We start from the raw sequence: 13,895 nt of genomic DNA on the forward strand, positions 1-13,895 counted from the left end.
AGTAGAATTGAATCTTTATGAAATATAATTTTTAAGAATTACCTCAAAATTTAATCCTGGTTCCTATTGTCTATATAAAGAATATAATTTGAAAAAATGGTATGCTTTTTTTAATAAACATATAGTGAGATTTTTTACAGTGATTTTAAAATTGTATATTTATTTAAGAAAATGACTATATCTTACATTTCCAATTATCCAAAAACACTGTGCAATGCTCTACAAAGAAATTTAAGAATGTATTTTTAAAATAAAACCCTGAGCTAACAGTCAACTTCTATATTACATTCCTCAACCTGAAGAGTGACTTATATTCTGTAGTCTGAGCAGACTAAGTAATGAGTGAAAATTTAAGTATGCAGTATCATAGAGAATCGAGAATAGTTTATTCTTTCATTGTTTCATATATAAATTTGTTTATATTGCTAAAATATTCTGGCATTATGCTCTATTAAACTTTTTAATTTTTCTAAAACATTATAAAATGTGCAGTATAAAATTTGAATATTTCACAAATATAAATCTGAAATGATGAAGAACAAATTATTTTCTATCTTCTATAGTATTTGAAACTGATTACTAACTTTTTTAAGATAAAATTTTTAAAAGTGCACTTTTAATAATGTCAGCATCCCAAATGTATAATATATCTAGGGAGAGTTTACGAAAAAAACAAAAGACGAAGACAGGTGGTGTACAAAACAAACAGATGTAAACGCTCAAGAATAGAAAAAGTCTTTTACGTTTCGAGCCTACGCTCTTCTACAGAAAAAACAAGGAGAGAAAAAAATGTGTGTAGTGGCTAACGATCTGTCATGGCAACTAGTGCCGAGGTAAATTTCTAAATTAGGTTGGTAGGGACATACAATCCTAGTGAGTACCATATTAACTTTTACCAGTTAATAATGCTGGCTAAAAACTCCACTTAATTTATTTAACTATCCTAAATAAATCTTCACATTAGTAAATCCACATGTCTCTATTGAGACATATGTTGTCGGTAGAGAAGAAATAATGTATTAATAATAAGGAGAACAGAGATTTATATATACATTTTTATTCTGCAGTCAACAACATCCTTCCATTTCTGCCACAGTTTTATGCACATTGCAAAATTTTGCATCTTGGTGTGCATTTTAGTGTTAATTGCTGCTTCTTCAGGGTGCTATTAATAGCATTTTAGATCCCATCTGAACTAAGTACAAGTCCAACCAAATATTCCATACACATTTTAGTATTCTAAAATTAGCCTAAATTCTGACCGTTTCAACTCTGCTGGTTAGAAAAATAAGTGACTAGCTGTCCAAGAATAGGTCAGTAGTTGGCAAATGTACTTTATCCTTCAAGTGGTGAATGGTAGTATATATATATATACTGTTTACAATAAATAGGGAATTTGCTGAGCTAGGAGGCGATCTATACAGGGATAATGCACTATTCACTCTGGATAACCACTCTAACAGCCAAATTGAGAAGTATAAGAAAAGACTCTTCAAATTCTTTAGAAATATAGGACTATCAATATCTGTTGAAAATGAACACAATTCAACTAACTTCCTTGATATTAATTTAGATCTTAGTGAAGGAACATATAAACTGTACCATTAACCTAACAGTAACTTAAAATGCATAAATAAAACAGCAATCATCCTAGAAGCATAACAGAGAAAATAGTTGAAAATGTTTCATGTATTTCAAACCTATCAGTAGATGAAGTATTCAAACAAAATGAAAACCATTATAACCTAGCATTTAGTAAGCCAGGATATAAAGAAAAAATTGAACTTACACAAAAAAAAAAATATATATATATATATAGATCCAGACAATGAGGTTAATAAGGGAAATAACTTAAAATCCAAGGATAATGTCTATAATTATAAGAGTAATAGAGATAAAGATAGGTAAAATGAATGGATATATAGTATAGAGAAGAATACCAACATCATCATCATTGTTTAACATCCATTCTCCATGCTAGCATGGGTTGGACGGTTCGACCGGGGATCTGGGAAGCCAGAAGGCTGCACCAGGCTCCAGTCTTATCTGGTAACGTTTCTACAGCTGGATGCCCTTCCTAACGCCAACCACTCCGTGAGTGTAGTGGGTGCTTTTTACGTGCCACCCGCACAGGTGCCAGGCGAGGCTGGCAACGGCCACGGTCGGATTGGTGCATTTTACGTGCCACCGGCACGGAAGCCAGTCAAGGCAGCACTGGCATCGGCCACGATTCGGATAGTGCTTTTTACGTACCACCAGTCCAGGCGTCCTGGCATCTGCTGGGTGCCAGTCATAGGATTGGTTCAATTTCGATTTCACTTGCCCCAACATGTCTTCGCAAGCAAAGGGGGTTGGCATGGGTGCCTGTCGTCGGATGAGGTTCGATATCGACTTTGCTTGCCTCAACAGGTCTTTGTGTCCAATGGAGGAAAGGCATGCATAAGTGGGCTGGGCTCACTTGTCCTGCCTGGTCTTTTCATGTACAGCATATTTCCAAAGGTCTTGGTCGCTGGTCATTTCCTCAGTGAGGCCTAAAGTTCGAAGGTCGTGCTTCACCACCTCATCCCAGGTTTTCCTGGGTCTACCTCTTCCACGGGTTCCCTCAACTGCTAGGGATTGGCACTTTTTCACACGCCTATCTTCATCCATTCTCGCCACATGACCATACCAGCGCAATCGTCTTTCTTGCACACCACAACTGATGCTTCTTAGGTACAACATTTCTCTCAAGGTACTAACGCTCTGTCGAGTATGTACACTGACATTACACATCGATCGGAGCATACTGGCTTCATTCCTCGCGAGCTTACGCATGTCCTCAGCAGTCACGGCCCATGTTTCACTGCCATGTAGCATGGCTGTTCGTACACATGCATCATACAGTCTGCCTTTTACTCTGAGCGAGAGGCCTTTAGTCACCAGCAGAGGTAAGAGCTCCCTAAACTTTGCCCAGGCTATTCTTATTCTAGCAGTTACACTTTCAACGCACCCACCCCCACTACTGACTTGGTCACCTAGATAACGGAAGCTATCAACTACTTCTAGTTATTCCCCCTGGAAAGTGACGGAAGTTGTTTTCTGCAGATTTTCGGAGGTTAATGCTCCCGAGCATCTGCCACATACAAAAACTATCTTCCTAGTTAGCCTACCTTTGACATTGCTGCACCTCTTATATGTCCATAGCTTACACTGGGTACATCTTATAGAGTTTCTACCTACACCTTTTCTACAGATCGAGCAGGGCCATCTTCCTGGAGACATTTGTGGATTGTCTACCTTCCTACTTATTAGTACTTTGGTTTTAGCTAGGCTGACTCTAAGGCCCCTCGATTCTAAACCCTCCTTCCACACCTGGAACTTCTCCTCCAGTTCTGATAGTGACTCAGCAATTAGAGCAAGGTCGTCAGTATAGAGGAGCTCCCAGGGGCAACCTGTCTTGAATTCCTCCGTAATTGCCTGGAGGACTATGATAAATAGGAGGGGGCGGAGTACTGAACCCTAGTGGACCCCAACCTCTACTTTGAATTCTTCTGTGTACATGTTGCCAACCCTAACCTTACTTACGGCATCTCTGTACATGGCTTGCACAGCCCTCACCAGCCTTTCATCTATCCCTAGTTTCCTCATTGACCACCAGATAAGGGATCGGGGGACCCTGTCAAAGGCTTTCTCCATGTCAACGAAAGCCAGGTACAGGGGCTTATCTTTGGCTAGGTATTTCTCTTGCAGCTGCCTTACCAGGAATATAGCATCAGTGGTACTTTTCCCTGGCACGAACCCAAACTGCATCTCATCTAAACTAACTCTCTCTCTAATTAGTTGGGCTATGACCCTCTCCGTAACCTTCATTACCTGATCCAACAGCTTGATACCTCTGTAATTATTTGTATCTAGGGTGTCACCCTTACCTTTGTAGCAGTTGACTAGTATGCTGCTACACCAGTCATTGGGTATGACTCCTTCGTGTATCACCTGGTTGACTATACGGGTGACTAGGTTATAGCCGACACTGCCAGATATTTTGAGCATCTCTGCAGTAATTCCTGATGGGCCTGGGGCTTTCCCTGTCTTCATGCTTCTAATTGCTTTACTACCAAAGAATTTTCAACTCGGATGGCTGGTCCCTCTGTTGGGTTGACATTCAGCAGACTCTCTTTATCCCATTCATTTTCTTTATTCAGCAACCTTTCATAGTGGCATTGCAAATTGCGAGGAAGGGATTTGCAAGCCTGAGTGATACGCACGGACCGGTTTCGAGATTATTGTCTCTTATCAATGGGCGGTAACCACCAGGTCACGATGAAAGACAAGGCCTGCTTTAATAATGCTTACAGTCAGTTTTTCGAAATCAGTAGCAGACGTCACTAGAAAAACTCTTATATATTTGCAAAGCAGGCCTTGTCTTTCATCGTGACCTGGTGGTTACCACCCATTGATAGACAATAATCTCGAAACCGGTCCGTGCGTATCACTCAGGCTTGCGAGGAAGGGATGGCCTCCCTTTGCAAATACTTCAAGAGCACAGAAAGTGTGTCTAAAGCCAACTGGAGACGATGATCTCCTGGGGCTAAAAAGTTACAGTAACTACAGTAACACCCCCACTTTGTGGTTAGCCAGAAAAAAATAAAGTTAACAAGGAAAACGAAGCAAGGGAAATAACTGCTAAAAACATCATACAAATATCTGAACAGGTAAACACATATAATAACAAGAGCAGCTATGCAAAAGCAAATATTCACAACAAAACTAGTAACCTAAGGTATAGAAACAGTGAAATTAGTATTGGTAATAATAATAATAATAATGGGCTACAGCAAATATTCTGCTCAATACCACAGATTTGCTTGACCATAATAACCAGTTGAGCATGTCCCTTAGTGGCTGACATGTGCATCTCTGACCACAAGCAGTAGTGGGGGAGCATCACAGCTGTTAGTTTCTCCAGTCGTCGCCCAACACACTTCACTGAATTGTTCCAGGAATTCCATTTAGCCTTGATCCAGCACAACTTTGATTACATAATTCTGATTTCTTTTTGTTCTGTGCATTTAGGACAATGTCATTCCTTTTCAAAATGCTTTTCAAAGCTGATGATTTCGCTGCCATTTATAATGGGTTAAATATGCTAGAAGAGTACAATGCCTGTACTTTTTTTTCATTGCAGTGTTAAATCAGCATGGTTGATGAAACCTTAACAAGCTCTTTAGTATTGTTTTTGTGGACAGGAGTGGCTGTGTGGTAAGTAGCTTGTTTACCAACCACATGGTTCCAGGTTCAGTCCCACTGCATGGCATCTTGGGCAAGTGTCTTCTACTGTAGCCTCGGGCCGACCAAAGCCTTGTGAGTGGATTTGGTAGACGGAAACTTAAAGAAGCCCGTCGTATATATGTGTGTGTGTTTGTCCCCCTAGCATTGCTTGACAACCAATGCTGGTGTGTTTATGTCCCCGTTACTTAGCGGTTCGGCAAAACGAGACCGATAGAATAAGTACTGGGCTTACAAAGTATAAGTCCCGGGGTCTAGTTGCTCGATTAAAGGCGGTGCTCCAGCATGGCCGCAGTCAAATGACTGAAACAAGTAAAAGAATTTAAAATAACTTTACTATGTAGCATATTTATTCTAAAAATATAAACTGGCTTCAAATACACTTACTAACTTCACATTCTGCAGTCACTAAATACTGTATTTTCTGGAGAACTGTATGTAGACTTAGTTTATTCATTGCCTGTGATCTATGTGTTTTCATTTTGTATTTGCCCAGAGGCTCACTCAGAATTTGGAAGTGTTGCGAGCCCTACAATTCAAACCTCTTTTTCTAAATAATCAGGTTAGTGCCATTGGTGAACTTTAGTTGAAACACCTTATTTATTGACAAATTGGTTGCAGGAGATCACACCATAGAATTAAAATGACAGTTAATGTCCTTGTGATTCACTCTCTTTTCTCTAATGATAAGCAATTTCACAGTAAAAAAAGTGCAGAGTTTTGAGAGTACCCCAAAAAAACACACCTTAGCTCTTACCAAGTGAATCAAGGACAAATCTTCAATAAGATAAGGTGGTCTCACATCTCCAAGATGAGTAAATGCAGTTAAAGATATGTCATTTCATTTCTCGCCACATGCAAGTTTTTTCTGAATCTACTCAGATAAACTCACCTCCTAATTTTCATTCAAGATTAATTCATTCTTGAGTAAACCATTAATGTCTGTAGAATTTAGACACTAGAAGTCCATCTCTATATCCTAAGTCTATAAAAAATCCTGTTTACAACACATGCAGCCAACTTAATCTATAATAATTTCACACCACAGTTAGGCTTAACCCACAACAGCCGTCTTGACATTCATCACCGCCTTATAAGGGCCTGAAGAAGAGACACTTCTGCAGTAGATGTCTCTCTACCTCAATGAAAGCCACACTGAAATTCTGAAAGGTCATCGTTTACAAAGGATTTCTTCAGTGGGATCACATCAACAAAGCAGCTTTCCATTTTTAAAACTCTATGGTTTTATTTTAATGATATTCCGTGCCGGTGGCACGTAAAAAGCGCTATCCGAATCGTGGCCGATGCCAGCGCCGCCTTGACTGGCTTCCGTGCCGGTGGCACGTAAAATGCACCAATCCGATCGTGGCTGTTGCCAGCCTAACCTGGCACCTGTGCAGGTGGCACGTAAAAAGCACCCACTACACTCACGGAGTGGTTGGCGATAGGAAGGGCATCCAGCTGTAGAAACACTGCTAGATCAGACTGGAGCCTGGTGCAGCCTTCTGGCTTCCCAGATCCCCAGTCGAACCGTCCAACCCATGCTAGCATGGAGAATGGACGTTAAACGATGATGATGATTTCTAGCAAATCAAATGACTATCTTAAAGGTTCTGGATCATGGTTTAACATTCCAAAATAACGGGAACAAACAGAGAATACTACTCCTATCACTAATTAGAATTCTGCTTTGTGGTGAGCTTCATGTAAATTGTACAGAGATGAAAAATTTACAAGTATTTATTCATTATTTCAGACATAGCAAGGAAAATGAAACTAGTTCATTCAGTGTTAGCTTAGCAATAAAAACTACTGTCACGTCCCCATTATGGCATTAAAGAACACACCAAGTCTTACAATGAGGACACTTCTTTTCAGATAGCTTACACTCTGTAACTTCAAACATTCCTTGTACTGACAAGCTCTAATTATTTGGTGACCTGATACTTGTAAATATTGATTTGATGGGTTGCTGCATAAAACAATGCATTCTTACAGATTTCACAAAAATTTCACAAAAATTGTAATTTTTAGCTGCTGCTCTATTTTTCTCCCCAGAGCTAAGGTATATTAAGACTTCTTTTAAATTCTTTGTGTACTTACCACTTTCAATGAATCATTAAAAGTAGTTTGGTTTAGTCTTTCTGGTATGTTTTAGTTACATTATCAAGAAACACTTGAAACTTGTTATATATTGAGAGCTGATACATACAGAGTAATTCATGATGTCACTCCCCAGTGCAAAATTTCACTGTGAAAACTCAACAATAAAACCACAATATATGTAACACAGTGTATAGATTTATTTATAACTTATTGCTTATAAATGTATTTACAATGATATGCCTTTTTATTTACTTCGGTTTCATCAAGATACACAAACCTCAGAAACAAATAGTTCATGTTCATAAAAAAAAATATTTATTTACAATATATCAAAAATTAAATCAATTTCCTTTTGGCAGTGACATGCAGTAAATATATCAAACTGTTTGATTTTTTTTTCAATTTCTTAATAAAGAAATTGCTGGCACTCATTATTTTTGTGAGAAGGAAAATAATACATAATACTAATTTCTTAACTACTCTATAAATTTCAGTGAATAAAAAATAGCAATTGTGAAATTAATATGTCATCAATAATGTAATCTTACCAACATGCAATTAATTGGTAAACTCAAAATACTTAAATGCTAAAATGGGTATTTAGGTAAATTAAAACACAGAATTTTAGAGAATATACAAATCTGAAAACAAGAAATATACAAATTCTTTGAAAAAAAAAAGTGATAATCTTGTTTTCTATTTTTCTTTTTTAATTTTCTAGTAGCCATTATACTGAGAAATTAAATGATACTTGAAAATTAAATATATATCTTTAAACAAGTAAATGTTCTCACTATTCCTACAAGGAGAGCCAATGCTATGTCATTAGATATAGTTATTTTTTATTCACCCCATCTTCGTATCTTACAGAAAGCAAACAGCTGTGTCAAAAAGAATAGAGTGAAGAGTTTGTAGGGAAAGTATCATACTCATTTACACAAAAACACCGACATATTTTGATGCATACCTCTTCAATAATAGAAGACAACTGTTGCTGTAAATCTGACTTAGTAATATAGACACGAAAGTTTATTATATAAAATAACCTAACATTTCCTCTTGAATTTTTCTGGGATATGCAACTTCCACTCGCAAGTGTTGCGTATTTCTGCAGAGTTCAGATATTGACAAAAATAGTAATTTAATCAGGACCACTCTTTTTAGGAGCATGTTTTAACACAATGCAATGTGCCCTTCCTTCTTAAGCTCACAGGGTGTAATTTGGTTACTTTTTCTAGCAAGTTGAGCAACCACACCCTACATGCTAGATAAATCAAACTGGTCACTATAATATCTGAATTTAAATAGAGGAATTTCTTTTAACATAACAAAATGACAATAACTGGAGCTATCCTAACATTATCAACAAAATATTTATACAAGCACAATAAATGTTGCTGCTTCTCATATTAGCAATGCTGCCTACTGAAGAAGTGATGTTTGAAATCAATGAGCCGTTCAAAAAATATCACTCTTTATGTCTGTCAATATAATGGATTTAAGACAATGAAAAGTTGTAAAATGACACAGAATGTTTTGAAGTCTGTATGACTTTTGGCCAGAAAAAGTCAATTATTAAAATATGTAAAATGATGATTTCTTTCAACTAAAGCAAAGAAACATATATCAAAGAATTACTCAGTATTGTTCATTAAGAAAACTGTTGAAAGACTTTAAGTTGAAAATGATGGCAGTGTTAGAGAATGAAGAAAAATTGCTTGACTAATCAAGAAGGTAAGAATCAAACAGCCTTTTCTTTTTCATTCAAAGCTGAAAAATAGAAAAGTTTTAGATGTTAAATTCTAAATGAAGCTCAAAAATTAAATTAGTTTGTTTCATTTTTCAGGGAGATTTTACAAGAAATATACTTTAGATTGATTTGGAAGACCACTGACAGATGAAGTCTTTAAAAGTCCATTTGTAAAAAATGCATTAATTAATTTAATATAATTTATTGATTTATTAATATAATTTATTAATTAATTTAATATAATTTCAAATCTATGAATTTGTGAAACTTAAGATTCATTATTTTTTTCAACACCAATTTACTCAAGGTACTAAAAAGAAGTTCTCTACTACTTCTTTAGATGAAAGATTTATACAGAGAAGTATTTTTCTTCTCCGCAATGCTTGTTTTCTGGGTTGTTAATCTTAAATTTTGCATTTTTATCCAATACATTAACTGAACAGTCTCAATGGACCTATAAAAGTCATGGCACTTTCTATTCCTCCAGATTCAGAAAATATAAAAGAAAAAACATATTGAAACTTCATTAACTAAACCCATGTTACAAAAGTTTGCCATGATTAGTACATCATGTTTTAGTTTAAAGTTAGACAAAATTCAACAAAAATAGTCTATAATTGAAAGCATTAAAAGTCAAAACTAACTTTTTCTTAAAATAATCTGATCTTCACATTCTTGCTCTATTTATATAGAATACCAATATGTTCAACCAAAAACCTGTCAGACAACACCTCTTTACTACTCTGAAATTTAATTATGAAAACATTTTATCATTAGTGTCCTTTTACTTTTCCCTCTAAACTTTTCATAATTTTTTAGGCTTTATTTTATTTAGGGCAATGATACTGATGCACACAACAGCTTTAGACAGTTTAGAAGTTTCACTTCATTTATCATATCACCAGCACAAATAAGCAATGAACTATTTGTCACCACATCCAACAATTCCCACCTTGATGCCGTTGATATAACCTTTCATTTCTCTCTAACCTTTCCCAAACATGCTTCATCTACATGCCAAACTTGCAGTGACTTCACAAAAGCATCCTCCAGTTGTGGTGGTGATAGTGGAGGTATCAATCTTATCTTTTAACAGAAAAAAAAAAAAATTAACAAAACATCACCACACACCTCTCTAAGCACAAGAAGCACTCAGGTAAAGACCTCATGGTCACTCTAAATGCAGGCCTCACTATCACCAAAGATCTTGTCTGGTAAAAGCACATCCTTAATAAGGATGTGAAGACTGGCCCCTCTTTTCAGAGCAGAATATATTTCAGTCACAATAATTATTGGCACTCAGTAAGGCTTGACTGAGGGCCACAATGGTGTACTGCTCTTACATCTAGGATGGTGCTACTGCTACATACAGACAGATCCAGAAAAAGGTCACTTAACTGATTGGCATTAAATCACTGACATACTCCAGGTTCTGATCCTCAGATTTGCTGTCTCCCCTTTTTATCACTACTATAATGATTCCGGTTTCTCAAAGCTGACTAGTTTCATACTATCCCACTTACTCCACATTAACCATTACACTCAGCCCTTCCTTCCAATTACATCTTCCCTCTGGAATCTTCTTCCTTCTCATGTCTTTTCTGCAGGTGTTGACCTGCTAAAGTTTAAAAGGAACATTAACAGCATCAAACTCAAGGGACCTATAAACGTTATATATAAAGAAAATTAAAGCATACAAGGACTTATTCAATTAACTAAACCCATTCTTTACAAAAGTTGCCATGATTGGTACTTAATGTTCTTATTTCAAATTCAATAAAAAAAATTGCCTGTAACTGAAGATATCAAAGGTCAAAATTAAACTTTTTCTTAAAATATTGAAATTGCTTATAATTATAATTATTATTATCTAAACTTACACTTCAAATTTTTCCAAGGATCTTCTAGCATAGATGGCTTAAAATAATTTGCAATATTATCATCACTGAAAGATCTGCTGTTATTAAAACTGACCTGAAAGTAGAAAAAGAAAATACTTTGCAATGCAAGTTCAAGTAATTTGTCCGCCAAATAATTAGTCACTGAATCCTAAGTTAACAAATACTTATTTTTCTTGTTCATAATGTTTTTGTTGCGTGGGGGCTAAAAACACGTGTAAATGTAATGTTCCTACATTACCCTAACCCAGAATCTCTGTGATTAATATAAAACTAATAAGTAAATATTAAAATTTTCTGAACAAAAAAATCAGTAAATAATATAAATTAAGGACATTTGCAAGCCCAGCATCACAACTGTCGGTAGTAAACGCTATTCTGTTTTCGTTTCGGTTTTTCATGTGAAGCAACATGTTTTATACATTCCCAATTTCGTCGAATTGCATTAATTTATTATTTGTCTTTAGTTTACTATAATACTACGCAGTGAAAGAGTACAATTTTATTAAAGAATCTTTACAAGGTGACAAGTTAGTTGAGTTGTAAGAGTAGTCAACTAAAATGGATGGTGGTAATCGTTCCAGCTCACTAAGCTCTTGGTTCAAATCTCGCCGAAGTCGACTTTGCCTTTCAAATGTTCGGAGTCAATAAATAAAGCACTACTCTAATACTGGAACCGATTCTTCTCTAAACTGGAATTCAAAATTGCAATCTTGTCACGCATTATGTCGTACTAATTTGGCCTTATGTTCATTTCACAAGTTAACAGAATAATTCAATGTTAATCATCGAAGCCGACAGAGAATCCACCACCACTTCCAATATTTTGCTTGAAAAATGTTTTATTCAAAGATGTTTTCCGAATCCATCCAAAGATCAGTTTGTGTAAAACGTTACAATTCCCATCAAATCACGAACTTTAGTTCAAAAGTAAGATCGTAAGGTATAATTTACGAATTTTATTAATTTCTTTTTTCCTATTGCAAGCTATTGTTAAGTATCTTCGACTTTAGATGCTGCTTTTTAAATCTTCTTATAACCACTTGTTTTCTCGGGTGATCTACAATGAATATCAAGTTTCACATATGGCTCATCTAACACACATCTACTCACTCGTTCATAATCCCTTTCTATGCTTCCCCCCACCCACCCCAAAAATATGAATGGGAAATACACGAAGTGAAACTTCTGACCCTCTAATTGACTACTGGAGTCATAAATGTTTGATAGACAGCAAGAAACAGTAATCGGGGTGAATATAACTACTAAAACTATACTTACTCGAAGATCTTAAAACTTAATTCTTTGAATGCGTTCTGTAATTTTATTGAACACTCACAATATATATACACATATATGTACGTGTTTGCGCGCGCACGAGCATACACAACAACTTTCTTTTCAGTTAAAATTATTTTAAAATAAAGACGAATGCAATATAAGGTTATTGAGAATTTCCAAAAGATAGTCCGACTTCTCATTCAATATTCTTTATAAAAGAAAATGAAACGTCAAAGAAAAAAAAAGTAAATACCTACTTTAGAACTATAAGGAGTACTCTGACGGGAGTATCTGTCGTTTCTAGTTGCAGGACATCGAGGAATATGACAATTTTGATCTTGTTGGTAATGAGGGTAAGCAGAATGTGGAGGAAGCAAGGGGTTGCGACAATTGTAAGGGGTTGAAATTGGTGAGTTTATTCGATGAGGATGTCTTTGTTGAAAATAATGATTTCCACTGCGATTGTCATGTCCAAGGGATCGACCCGAATCAGTGGACGATAGATTAGGACTCGAGGAGCAAAAAGGCGAAACATATGACTGGTTACTTGGTGAAAAAGGCGAAACATATGACTGGTTACTTGGTGAAAAAGGCGAACCCCATGGTAATTTTGAAGGGCTTCCTCCACTTGCAGGACTGTCTCCACTAACAGTATTTGGAACTCCAAACTTATCATCACTCGATCCACGACTGACGTTAAACAATGCGGGTGAACCCCAACTAGGAGACTCTCCCATGATTTATACAATTATTTTAAGGATAGGTAAATATGATCCTGACAATGATAAATATCAAATTCAATTTGGGAACATAAAGAAATTCACACAAAAATCTAAAACTTCCGGGTCCTACGAGTGCGCATGCGTCTATATTATTTCCGTTTATTTTTAAAATTCTATCAATACTAGGACTCTCTCTCTCTTTCTTTCTCTCTCTCTCTGATCGGTCGTGTTATTCTTTTTCTCCGCAATGAAAGATTGTTTTTGTGCTGAAAATTGTGAAAATTTGCTGTTTTGGTCGTCGAGACCACTTATTTTCTGCTGTTGCATCAGAATTTTGCTGTTTTTCCCCTTGTTTCAAGGGGGAAGCGACGAAAAACATGAATTTGCCACCAATTTCTTCCGAGTCGGAGGAAAACTTTGAAAATTTGTTTGAAGGCATGAAGGCGAAAATGTGGGAGGAGGAAGGTAAAAGTAAAGAGGCGTCTCGGGCGCGCGTTACAAAAGCAGAAGACAAAATGTCTAGTGAGGCTACTACACAACAGGAAAAGTCAAAAATAAATTTTGCGAGTGCAGCAACTCGCCCCTGTGAAAACATCGTTATTAACAAAGAAAGATTAAAGAAGTACCAAAGTTTATTAAAAAAAGAAGGTGATAATGTGAAGTTGTTCCCTCCCAGTGAATTAATTTACGCGACGGAGAGAAAAACTGTCATATACAAGACATATAATGTGAAAAATAGGAAAATTGACTTCGTGCAGAGAGAAGCCATAGAAAAATGCTTGAGGCCGATATGGCAACAAACTACTTATATAACGAGGGGCAGTCGCTTCGGCACGGTAGAGGTGCGTTTCCCTAGCGAAGAAATAGCTAGGG

At 36.3% G+C, this 13,895-nt stretch overlaps 1 protein-coding gene across 3 annotated transcripts; it reads right to left on the reverse strand.

Annotated features, from left to right (window-relative positions):
- Positions 1 to 7,663: 7,663 nt before the first annotated feature.
- On the reverse strand, positions 7,664 to 13,183 carry LOC115216459. 3 transcript variants are annotated; one of them, XR_003882077.2, is made up of 4 exons: positions 12,558 to 13,183; positions 11,002 to 11,095; positions 9,766 to 9,864; positions 7,664 to 9,141 (listed from the first exon to the last, which is right to left on the reverse strand). XR_003882077.2 is itself a non-coding variant. In XM_036506429.1 (4 exons), the coding sequence occupies exons 1-4, from the start codon at positions 13,035 to 13,037 to the stop codon at positions 9,113 to 9,115; spliced, it is 570 nt and encodes a 189-aa protein (XP_036362322.1). In that variant the 5' UTR covers positions 13,038 to 13,178; the 3' UTR covers positions 7,664 to 9,112. The 3 variants fall into 3 exon arrangements, 2 of the variants coding, with proteins under 2 accessions (XP_036362322.1, XP_029641674.1); XM_036506429.1 differs by lacking the exon at positions 9,766 to 9,864 and having other exon boundaries at positions 12,558 to 12,833; positions 12,867 to 13,178; XM_029785814.2 differs by lacking the exon at positions 9,766 to 9,864 and having other exon boundaries at positions 12,558 to 13,181.
- Between the last annotated feature and the right edge of the window lie 712 nt (positions 13,184 to 13,895).

Source organism: Octopus sinensis, linkage group LG10 (assembly GCF_006345805.1).
Source record: "Octopus sinensis linkage group LG10, ASM634580v1, whole genome shotgun sequence".
In the NCBI taxonomy this organism is placed as follows: domain Eukaryota; kingdom Metazoa; phylum Mollusca; class Cephalopoda; order Octopoda; family Octopodidae; genus Octopus; species Octopus sinensis.

Coding starts and splice junctions, on each gene's coding strand:
- LOC115216459 (XM_029785814.2), bottom strand. CDS start 13,037: ATGGGAGAGTCTCCTAGTTGGGGTTCACCCGCATTGTTTAACGTCAGT. Junction 11,096..12,557: donor GTACTCCTTATAGTTCTAAA/GTAGGTATTTAC, acceptor TTCTACTTTCAG/GTCAGTTTTAATAACAGCAG. Junction 9,142..11,001: donor TCCTTGGAAAAATTTGAAGT/GTAAGTTTAGAT, acceptor TCTATTTTTCAG/CTTTGAATGAAAAAGAAAAG.